Consider the following 12,353-nt stretch of genomic DNA (forward strand, 5'->3'; position numbering starts at 1 on the left):
CAGCATGCAGCTTGATTTAGGGTGTGTCACTGTGTCTTTACGATAGGAAAAGTTGCTCCAAAGAGGCTCAAAAGGTGCAAAAAGCATGTATTGTGAAATAAACCAATCACCATGTCACTTGCCATTCCCTTTAAGATCCAGGTGCGGTCTGACTTTGGCGTATTGCTATTTAAATGGCGCAGCTACCTGGAATTGACCAATGTTTTTCATCGGCGTAGATATATTCAAAATCACCGCTGCTGTTTAAACAAGACAGGTGAAGAGCATGAAAATACACTGTTGGTGGGAGTAAGATAGCAATAAGCATCAAGACCACCTTGCACAGGGTGTAGGTTAGTGTTCAGAAAGGATTCTGGTTTTGCAGTCACTGATTATTTTTACCATAAAGACATGGGCTGGTTGCTGGGGTGCTTGACTCTCAGTGTATATAAAGTTAGTAGAGATCAGTTTTTATCTTGTAACTTTTCTCCTGACTCGATGCTCAGGGCAGCTGTCCATCACTGAAGTTTTCCACCTGTTCTGGAGTGAAAACTAAACCTTGGTTCTTTTTACCAACAGAAAGATGAGCCAAAACAGAATTACAGTGAAGTACTTGGAATTCAGTGCAGATAGCTTGAGCATAAACAATTAACAGTGGCTGTGTAAACAAAAATAAGACAGAATGACAGAATGAAGGTTACATGCTGCTCCACCATGTTTACCTGGTGACTACAACTAGATTTACTACAGGTCCCACAATGCAATGTGTCACAGCATTAACCCCTAACTTTCTCAACACTTTGCTTTCCTGTGAGGCACAGCACACACACAGGAAAGAGCACAACAGGCAATATCGAGAGTGACAAAAATGTACAACATGTACGACAATATTTATCTTACAATAAGTTGATAACATAATTATTAGTTCAGACCTACCCGAGTTTCTCCAGTTTGCAGTGTTGATCCTCCAGTCTGGCAGAAAGCAGCTTCATTCCTGACTCTCCTGGGTGGTTGTAGGTCAGATCCAGCTCTTTCAGGTGGGAGGGGTTGGAAATTAGAGCTGAAGCCAGAGAACAACAGCCTTTATCTGTGATCATACAACCAGATAATCTGCAGACAGAGCAAGAGAATGTGTGAGTGACAGAAAAAAAGAAAGAAAGAAAGACAACATAGCAGACTGAGGAAGATAATGCACTTTGATATTAGTCTCTTTTTTAAAAAAATAACACTACAAAATCTGAAAAAAATATCTATAGAAAACTAAAGTTTCTTAACACAGTTGACACAGATTAACATGAAACCCAAACCTCAACAGTAAGCATCTCTGTGAATACGGCATTAGCATTGATGTGGACCAAAGAATTGAGTTCATATTAACTTTTGCTAAAATTGTTTTTGCTCGTGCATCACAATTTTGTAATCAATGTGTGATGTATCTCAAATGTTCATTCAAGTTGGACATTTTTAAGACGATTGCAGAAGACTCGTATTTGTTTGTCTGTTATACTCTGACTTTCGTTAAACACTTTTTCTTGTGTGATTTGTTATCATCAGGGTAAACACCTGAATATTTACACATTTATACATGAATTTCTAGTGGTGTCAATTGATTAAAAAATGCAATCCAATTAAACCTGCCAAAATTCTGTGATTAATCGCACTTGTTTTCGTAAGTTTTGATAGTGGATATTTTATGTGGTGAATTTTGTGCCAAAAGTTTTACGCAAAAACATTAAATCTGCAATCAAAATGTTAGGCTAAGGTCGAGCATTATAAATATAAAGAGCTCATCATGAGCAAAGGAAGGGAACTTAGAGGAACAGACCTGGGAATTAACGACCCATTCCCCCGTGAAATCCTTGACAGATGCAGAAAACTGTTTGCTGAGGAAAGAACTCATAAAAGAAGGGAAAAAGCGTTGTCGCCGTCAACTAACTTTATGTTGATGGACAGCTATATTGTGACAAAAACATAACTCCCTGGCTGTTCTAAATTTCTTTAACTGTAACTAAAAAGCGGTCTCTCTCTCTCCCTCTCCCCCCCGAGCGCTTTCGTTTCTGCACTCTGTCTCTCTCTCTCATGCGGTCAATACTCAAATAACCTCATAAAATTGATCCATAATGTATATATATATTTCCCCTAAACTTTTATTTCTCTCTCGTTCTTTCTCTTTCTTCCACTCCCACTTACTCTAAGTCATTCTCACAAAATCCGGATTCAGAGGACATCCAGTATGAACATTTTCAAAATGCATTTAACGACAAATTTCCTTTTGAGGATTTAAGATTAAGGTCTAAACTTACTATGAATATTATTTTCAGAACATTTGTTCCATTTTATTGCATATTTTATTAGCATTTTATAGATGAAGTCCAGAAAAAAGTATCATTACCGCAATGTGATATGACATCTAATATATGATAAAAATGCACATTTTTTATCAACGTTAAGCAGTTCAGTTCATTCACAGTTAAGCAAGGGTTTAGGAAGACTTATTAGCTTACACTTACACACAATGCTACATTATGAAAAGAATGTTTACTTTCAAGAACATTTCATATTATTTAAGACAATTTACAATGCAAACATTTGTATATCAAAAGAATCTTTCATGTAGACTACAGCACCTTCATTAATAAAACAGCTCACTTGACTATTGGAAACCATTCAACAAATGTCAAAGAAAGACCTCTCAGAAACTCTGAAATCTTGTCTATCTTTATGCACCATCCAGCATTGTATGCCTACTAAGACCAAACTTTAAATTTTTAGTCATTTACGTAGTTTTTTTGTGTTTTGCCCATATGTCAGGCATATATCTGGCTGACTTTTTTTCCTCCATTGCTTTTTCTTTTCGTCATGGTACTTTTTGGTCAGATCACGTGTTGTCTTTATTTTCCCACTGGAAATGGCAAATATGAAATTATGATATCATTTCAGTTTTTGTTCAATTCCTTAGAATAGACTGTACACAAATAATATCATGTGAAAGTAACTCCAACTGGAACAACTGTCTGTGTTGTTGAATATGTGTGTGTGTTTTTCTAAATGTTGTAATTCTTGCTGTAAATGTTCTCTCTAAACTTTGACAGCCTTGCTTTTGCTGCTGTCTTTCTTTTCTCAATAGCTACCTGCCTGTAAACAAATACACATCGCATATTACAATAAAATATATCAAAGATGGAAAAAAAGCTCTCTAGTTATGTGGTCTAACATCTAATTCTGTGTACGGAATTAGATTTAGTTTCAGGCCAGATAAGACGGAACATTAGTGACCTCTACTGGTGGTTTGCAATAGCTAAGTTAGAATGGTCTACTGGAGAAAATGTTCAGGGTAACGCTCATGTTATGACAATCAGGAAGTAAAAAGGTATCTGTATTATGCTTCCTAATCAAATTCTCATTACCGAAACAGTGCATCTCATGACCGCAACAGGTATTGAAATGTAGCGGTGAGTGAGAATTTGGTTGAAGGGTGAGTGACTTTAAACTTTTATGCTAACTGTAAAGGCACCATGAGGACTGGATAAATTTTCACATACAGTGTCAATTTAGACCTTAATATACTATATTATAATCAAAAATACAGACTGTAACTTCAAACTGTAGGCTCAAAACCTATATCGATATATCGGTAATGACAATGAAAAAGTTGTGCAGACAAGTTGATGAGCAATCTTTTAACTTTTATCCAGAAACATATGAGAAGAACTGCTTACATGGTAGCCATCTTGAGTGTCATGGCCAATGTCTTCCCTAATGTTGAAAACGCCTTGAAAATGTAAGTTCCTTGTGGATAAAAATCCCATAAAAATCACAAGGAACCACTTAGCAATAACTTAATGCATGCAACGTCTCAATGTCATAACACGTATGTCACACCAAATCCAACACTTTTTATCTTATGTTATGTCTCTTCCACTTTGTTTGCATTTAATCACTCCTTTCTGAATCTCTTTGCACCAACCTCTATTTTATTACTACTATATATCCCAGATCCGAAAAATGCATTTTTGTTTACACTCCATCCCACACACACCAGAAAATATCCTCAAACATCTGCACACTCATATCATATCACTGATAAACATTATTAATCCGTACATCACAACATGTCTTCACTTAAATTTATAAACTAGAACATTCGTGGTATCGGGACACAGATTAAGCAAACCAAGGTACTAAACCGTCTCACTTCACTAAAGGCAGACATTTGTTTACTACAAGAAACACATCTATCAGAAACAAATCATCATAAGCTCAGATCACCACAATTCACCCATATATTCTCAGCCTACTATAACTCCAAACAAAGAGGAGTATCAATACTAATAAACCAAAAAATCCCCTTCACACATAACACCACTATATCCGACACAGGTAGATACATCATAATTAACATCAACATCAGCAACACACCCTTAACAATAGCAAGTTTGAATGGCCCCAACATTTATAACCCATCCTTCTTTCATGAGTTTTCAAGAATATAAACAATATATCAGATTCCACAATTATAACTGGAGGAGACTTTAATTCAATCATTGACCCGTGTATAGACAGATTAACTATGGCACACAATACACGTTACTGGCATTCAACAGATATCATTAAACAATACATGACAGACTTAGGGCTCAGCGATGGTTGGCGCCTCAAAAACCCAAACACTAAAGAATTTTCTTTCTGTTCTCCAGCCTACCACTCATATTCTCGCGTTGACTATTTTTTAACCAGCAATTCTATTATAACTAATATATCAGAAATAAAATATCACCCTATAATAATCAGTGACCATGCACCAGTTTCACTTATATTGAACATAAATCCACTACATAAAACTTTCAGCTGGAGACTAAATACCTCGTTACTTACAGACCCAGAATTTGACAGCTACATCAAAAAAGAGCGGGCATCTTTCCTAGAAATAAATGATTCTCCAGAAACCACACCAACAATACTATGGGAAACTGGGAAAGCAGTACTAAGAGGCAAAATCATCTTTTACTCTTCCTGTAAGAAGAAGAAAGATACGGAAAATGAGTCTAATCTACAACATCAGGGAATTGTCAAATGAAATGATAAAAAACCCATCAGATAAAATAAAAAAAGAGTTAAAAGAATGCGAATCACAGTATAATGAACTTATAAACAAGAGGACGCAAGTTTTAACACAACGACTAAGATATAAACAATTTAATCACAACAACAAATCTGGTAAATTCTTAGCTAACCAAGTAAAACATAACAAAGAAAAAAACAACAATCCCATCAATCAAAGATGAGACCAGACTAATCAGGCAAACATGAAACGAAATTAATCAAGTATTTGGGAAATTCTATAAAAATCTATACTCACCAGAACACGATCCAGACCCAATAGATATTCACACTTTCCTCAATAATATACACCTACCCAAACTAACTGAAGAACAAAAAAGCATATTACAAAAGCCAATAACATCAGAAGAACTCCATAAAGCCCTCCGTAAGATGCCTAATAACAAAGCACCAGGACCAGATGGCTTTCCCGCAGAATTCTACAAGCACTTCTGGTCAATATTTGGCTCAATGTTCAGTAGAGTAACAGCAGCAATTAAACTCAATAAGAGACTATCAACAGAAATGAATACAGCTACAATATCACTCCATCTTAAACCTACAAAGATCCTACCTTACCATCCAGCTACCGTCCACTGTCACTAATTAACACAGACACAAAGCTAATAAGTAAGACATTAGCTACCAGACTGGAAACGGTTATCCCATCCCTCATACATCCTGATCAGACCGGCTTCATCAAAGGCAGACAATCAGTTACCAACATGCGCAGACCAAAATAACCCAAAACTACAAAAATGGAAAGAAAAAGGTATAACACATTTACACCACGTTCTACACAACAATAACTCGGCTACTTTCTCACATCTAACCCAGAAATATAGCATTGAGAGAAACAATTTTTGGAATATCTCCAACTTAGATCTATGTTAAACTCAAAAATCATGATTACGCAATACTAGAACTTAGCCCACCAATTTCAGAATTCTTTAATATCTCTTCCTTAGACAAAATTCTATCAAAAATAAATAGGCTTTTATTCAAATTAGACCAAACAGTCGCTATCCCAATAAAAAATGGGAAGAAGATATCTTAATTACCCCCAATGCTGATTTCTGGAGAAACATTATGGAAAACACATTCACCATGACTAACAATACTAACCTACACCTTATACAATATAAAGTAATTCACAGGGTTCACTACACTAAGCAAAAGTTTCATAAAATGGGACACGTAGATTCAGAAATCTGCATACACTGCTCACTAAACACTCCAGACAATTACATACATGCTCTATGGTACTGCCCACCAATCAAACACTTCTGGCAGCTTGTTATAACTCGGCTATCTCCACTATTTAAACAGCCAATCTCTCCATTCCCATCACTCTGCCTGCTTGGTGACACATGAACCACAAACCTAAACCAGGAGGAAAGCAGAGCACTTTGTGGTGCTAACCATCGCCAAAAACAATTCTCACAAACTGGAAATCAAGGACAAAATCCCCATCAGTCAATGGGAAAACTCACTCACAGAACACATAGAAATGGAAAAAATATCTGCATCTCTCAAAAACAGAACTCATGAACACATAAAAACCTGGTCAGCATTAAACAACCTCCTACATCAGTGACTCCATCAGTCTTTAACAGATAACCTACACACATCCATTATAAATCTATAACCACATCATCCATATATCACCGCTACATGAATGTTCCTACACACACACATGCACACAGTCACATAACACATTTAACATTTAAGACATTTAGCTATTTTTATTTACTTATTTATTTTTTTGTTATTCTGTGTGTTATTATGTTAGGGATGGATAAATGGAAACATATAGGAAGCCATACTATATATTTTTTTCTTCTTTTTTTTCTTTTTCTTTCAAAGGCACAACTTCTTTTTTTTTTTCTCTCTCTCTCTTCTCTTCCCCTATATATTGTCTTCTATTTGGTTTAATTTGTATATATACACATCGTTATGTCCTCCCTCTGCACAGTGACCTCAGTTATCAGAAATTTGTATTAATACGTATAAAGTCTTAAAGGTCCTCCGAAGAGGGGGGGTGGTGGCGGGCAAAAAAAAAAAAATGTTAGGAATCAAAAGCAAAAATTGTATGTTACCAATTCAAATGAGAAAAAATATATAGCAAATATATATTTTTAAAAATACTTGGTTACTTTATTATCCTTTGCAGTTAATTGAACATTATTTCAGTTTGGATTTTGCCAATCTTTGCTTTTATTTTTGTGTTTTTCTGAATTTTCTGTGGATTTTTTTGAATTTTTCTGTTAAAGACTTTTGCTTCTGGAATCTCTCCTTTGCTTTTGCTTTAGTTTTTGCTTCTGAGTTTTGGCACACTTTTCACGGGTGAGCGGGGCTAAGAAGAAGGCCCCTTGAATCTCCATTGGTCAGCTGGTTCTGGACTGACTGGTTCCCTGAACCCTCGTCTGAGACTGACCCCACCAGTTTCAAGCGTCCTTCCAAAAACGGAGAGCGAACAGCTTCTAGTGCACAGCAGCAGATACTTTTACAATTAAATTTCATACAAACGATCTGTTCAATGTTATATTATGTTATATTATTCTCTGTTTCACTCCATTAAAAAGCTCACATTAGCGAGATGTGCTAAATATTCATGCACAAAGTATGATAGTTACTTAGTCAGTGAGCTAGTGAATTAGACAGTTACCTATTCAGTGAGCTAGTGAGTTAGCCAGTTACCTAATTAGTGAACTAGTGAGTATCCTAGTCAGTGAACTAGTGAGTTACCTATTCAGTAAGCTAGTGAGTTAGCTAATTACCTAATTAGTGAACTAGTGAGTATCCTAGTCAGTGAACTAGTGAGTTACCTACTCAGCGAGCTAGTGAGTTACCTAAACATTGAGCTAGTGAGTTAGCTAGTTACCTACTTTGTGCATGAAAATTTTGCACGCTAATGTGAGCTTTTTAATGGAGTGTAACAGAGAATAATATAACATAATATAACATTAAACAGAACGTTTGTATGAAATTTAATTGTAAACACAATCCGCTGCTGCTCCTATGCAGTGGAAGCTTGAAATTGGCAGGGTGGGCGTGGCCAGTCCAGAACCAGCTGACCAATGGAGATTTAAGGCGAACACCTTCTTCTAAGCCCCGCCCACCTGTGAAAAGTGTGCCAAAACTCAGAAGAAAAAAACTAAAGCAGAAGCAAAGGAGAGATTCCAGAAGCAAAAGTCTTTAACAGCAAAATCCAAAAAACTCCACAAAAAATTCACAAAAACACAAAAATAAAAGCAAAGACTGGCAAAATCCAAACTGAAATAAAGTAACCAAGTATATTTAAAACTATATATTTGCTATATATTTTTTCTCTTTTGAATTTGCAACATACAATTTTTGCTTTTGATTCTTAACATTTTGATTGTGGATTTTACTTATTTGTGTAGAACTTTTGGCACATACGGAGAGAGAGAGAGAGAGAGAGAGAGAGAGAGAGAGAGAGAAACAAATGCAGAGAGAGCATCAAAGCTCTCTATCCAGGTCTGAGCTGGAAGTTTAAACCGGATTGTTACAGCTGGACACCGCATTAAAGCGCTTCAGTCGTTTAATCAGAAAAGAAATCTGCATGTTGGGTGGAGGTGGGGCAGATTCCGGCAGAAGTTGGGGTCAAACTTGGTGCCGAAATAAAATTTGGGTTAAAAAAATAGTAACGCGTTACTGATTCCAACCTAACAGCTAACATATTAATGATTTAACGCTGACAGCCCAAATAATTTCAAATGAAAAATTACAGGAACACTGACCTGAGAATCTGCAGTTTACATTGTGAACTCTTCAGTCCAGCAGAGAGCAGCTCCACTCCTGAATCCTGCAGGTCATTGTTACTGAGGTCCAGCTCTTTCAGGGAGGAGTTTTCCAGGTTTAAAACTGATTCCAGATTTTCACACGTCTTTACTCCAAGATTACATGAAGCTAGTCTAAAAAACAAGAAAAAACAAATGATTTCACAATAAACCCAAAGAAGAATATTTGAATGGATTGGAAAAAGAATAGCTGGTGTTTCTTTATACTGAAACAGTAAACATGCAGAAATCTCCACTTTATTTGTGATCGGCATGGGGATACAGTTCACCAAAAGCTCTGGGACAGATTATAATGAGTTAAAAAAGAGGCTTTTTGGAGTATGTGAATTTATTCTATTTTCCCAGTTAAACTCTGGAAAAAACATTACACCTTCTCCCACATATATATGTTAGAAATAAATACAGACACTTAAAATGTATGTTCTATATAAAATTGTTATGTTCTATTGCTAATCATAATTTCTCCAAAGCATATTGAGATGCAAGATGCAAGAGATGTGCATTCATTTTAACAAAAAACATAACTTGCCCAAAACCTTTTTTAAGATATTTAATCAGTCTAAGACAGAAACTTCATGTACTGTTTACATTAAAATGATGGTTTGATTATTATTACACACAAAGGATAATGCATGCTTATATGTAACAATGTAAATAATGTGAATCCACCAGTGATTGAATGGAAACTCATTCTACACATCAGCAGTTGATTAAAAACTATGTGAAGGCCTGAATAAAAATACTCACACAGCTCTTCTGGATAATTTAACTACTGGCAGCAGCCTCAGAAGACAATCCTCTGATGGATCATATTTACTGAGGTTAAACTCCTCCAGCTCTTCTTCTGAGTTCACCAACACAAACACCAGAGCTGACCACTGAGCAGGAGAGAGTCTGGCCTGTTGAAGATGACGCTCACCACCTCCACTCAGGTATTTCTGCACTTGCTGCACCAGAGAATGATCATTCAGTTCATTCAGACAGTGGAACAGATTGATGGATTTCTCTGGAGATGAGTTCTCCTCAATCTTCTTATTGATGTATTTGATGGTTTCCTCATTGCTGTCAGAGATTCTCTCTGTCTGTGTCAGTACGACTCGTAACAGAGTCTGATTAGACTCCAGTGAGAGACCCAGAAGGAAACGAAGGAACAGGTCCAGGTGTCCACTCTCACTCTGTAAGGCTCTGTCTATGGCACTGCTGAGGAAGTCAGTCTTTGTTGACTTGCTGAAAAACTTGAAGAGTTTACTGGTTTGTTGTTCAGTGGATTGTTCTTTTGGAATTTTTCTGTTGAGAAATGCATATAAAGCAGCAAGAAACTCCTGAACGCTCAGATGTACAAAGCTGAAGACCTTCCCGAGGTGCAGCTCATGTTCCTCCCTGAAGATCTGGGTACACACTCCTGAGTACACCGACACTTCTCTAATATCGATACCACTCTCTCTTAGATCTTCCTCATAGAAGATCAGGTTTCCTTTCTCCAGCTGCTGGAACGCCAGTTTACCCAGAGCCACGATACTTCTTCTAGTCTGCTGAGGATCAATGTCACTTTTCCCACTGTACTTCTGGCTCTTGTGTTTGATCTGAAAGATCAGGAAGTGTGTGAACATCTGCGTCAGGGTTTTGGGAATTTCTCCACTCTCAGCTTCACTCAGCATTCTCTCTAGAACAGTGGCTGTAATCCAGCAGAAGACCGGTATGTGGCACATGATGTAGAGGCTTCTTGAAGACCTGATATGTGTGAAGACTTCGTTGGCCAGGTCCTTATCACTGATCCTCTTACTGAAGTACTCCTGTTTCTGAGGGTCACTGAAACCCCGCACTTCTGTTACCTGGTCAACACACTCAGGAGGGATCTGATTGGCCGCTGCTGGTCGAGAGGTGATCCAGAGGAGAGTAGAGGGAAGCAGATTCCCCTTGATGAGGTTCGTCAGCAGAACATCCACTGAGGTTTGCTCTTCTATATTCACCAATTTCTCATTTTTCTGGAAATGCAGAGGCAATCGACACTCATCCAGACCATCAAAAATGAACATGATCTTGTATCTCTTATAATGTCTTGGTTTTAAATCTTGTGTTTCTGGGAAAAAGCTCTGAAGAAGATTCACCAGACTGAGCTTCTTCTCCTTCATCAGATTCAGCTCTCTAAAAGGAAGTGGAAATATGAAGAGAATATCCTGATTTACTTTTCCTTCTGCCCAGTCCAGAATGAACTTCTGCACAGAGACTGTTTTTCCAATTCCAGCAACTCCTTTAGTCAGTACAGTTCTGATGGGTCGTTTCTGTTCTGGTAATGGTTTAAAGATGTCATTACATTTGATTGGTCTTTCCTCTGTTTTCCTTTTCCTGGATGCAGCTTCAATCTGTTTTACCTCATGTTCCTGATTGACATCTCCTCCATCTCCCTCTGTGATGTAGAGCTCTGTGTAGATCTCATTCAGAAGTGCTGACTTTACATGGCCTGATATTCCTTCGTTAAGTACCTGATATTTATCTCTCAGCTTGGATTTGAGCTTTCGTTGACATGCTGGGGCCAATTCTGATAACAGAGGAAGAGAATAAGGAACATGTAATTAGCTGTGTCTCTTTATGAAAGACCCCTGTGTAGAACAACTTTGATACAGTAGATAATTGTTAAGTTTAAGGATACATTTGATGCTGTGACACAATATCTTACAATTACAAAATCCAGATAATTATTGCTGATTATTCTAATTTAAAAAGCAGAACTCCTCTCAGGAAATAAATTAGCACTAGTTGGTCCCCATTCTCATGACCCAGAACTCTTACTGCTCTCTAGTGTGTTGGCGAGGTCTGTCTGCTTCATGTTCCTCAGGATGTGCAGTGTGACCTTCAGCACCCCCTCCTTCTGATCATCCTCCACCTCTCCCTCAGAGCATGCTGGGTAATCTGGACTCAGGAGCTTCTTGAATGTGTTCAGCTCGTTCTTCACTAGAGAGATAAACTTCTCCTGCAGCTTCTGAATAAAAACAAACATCAGAGAATCAGTAAAGCTGTTACAGTACAGAGAGAGAGATGATGACACTGATCTGAGGAGAAAAGGAGTAATGGATGCTTTGGTCTGTAAAAGGATTTAAACATCATGTTACTGCGTAGCATCACATAGCATCAGTATTAAAGGAGAACTTGACTTTTGAAATATGATAAAAAAAGAGTATTTACCTTTGTTGAATAGCACACCTCCCCTATGCACTGGGTGCCGGCTGCTACGCCAGGAGGCAGGCTATGTGTAGTCTATATATATATATATATAGACTACACATAGCCTGCCTCCTGACGTAGCAGGAGGCATATATATATGTGTTTGTCATTATCAGTACCGTGATGGTACTAGTGGCATGGCATGTAAACATTGTTTTTAATAAGGTTCTCTTCTCTGTGCACTTATTAATGCCTCGTTTAAATGTCAGGGCTCTTCATATTCTACGA

The 12,353-nt window shown here is 37.4% G+C and overlaps 3 protein-coding genes across 3 annotated transcripts in view; 2 read left to right on the forward strand and 1 right to left on the reverse strand.

The window, feature by feature from the left end:
• Positions 1-12,353, forward strand: part of LOC103028529 (NACHT, LRR and PYD domains-containing protein 3) — a 383,714-nt gene that overhangs the window by 147,440 nt on the left and 223,921 nt on the right. The window lies entirely within an intron of this gene.
• Positions 1-12,353, forward strand: part of LOC125801133 (zinc finger protein 658B-like) — a 171,781-nt gene that overhangs the window by 89,460 nt on the left and 69,968 nt on the right. The gene's annotated exons all lie outside the window — the stretch shown is intronic.
• LOC111190613 (NLR family CARD domain-containing protein 3-like) overlaps positions 1-12,353 on the reverse strand; it is a 58,126-nt gene that overhangs the window by 6,603 nt on the left and 39,170 nt on the right. The window contains exons 7-8 of the mRNA XM_049478437.1: positions 8,844-9,017; positions 916-1,089 (exon numbers count right to left, since the gene is read on the reverse strand). Of these exons, the coding sequence (XP_049334394.1) occupies positions 916-1,089; positions 8,844-9,017 (348 nt within the window). The remainder of the gene's footprint in view (positions 1-915; positions 1,090-8,843; positions 9,018-12,353) is intronic.

The sequence above is a fragment of the Astyanax mexicanus genome, chromosome 4 (assembly GCF_023375975.1).
Source record: "Astyanax mexicanus isolate ESR-SI-001 chromosome 4, AstMex3_surface, whole genome shotgun sequence".
In the NCBI taxonomy this organism is placed as follows: Eukaryota; Metazoa; Chordata; class Actinopteri; order Characiformes; family Acestrorhamphidae; genus Astyanax; species Astyanax mexicanus.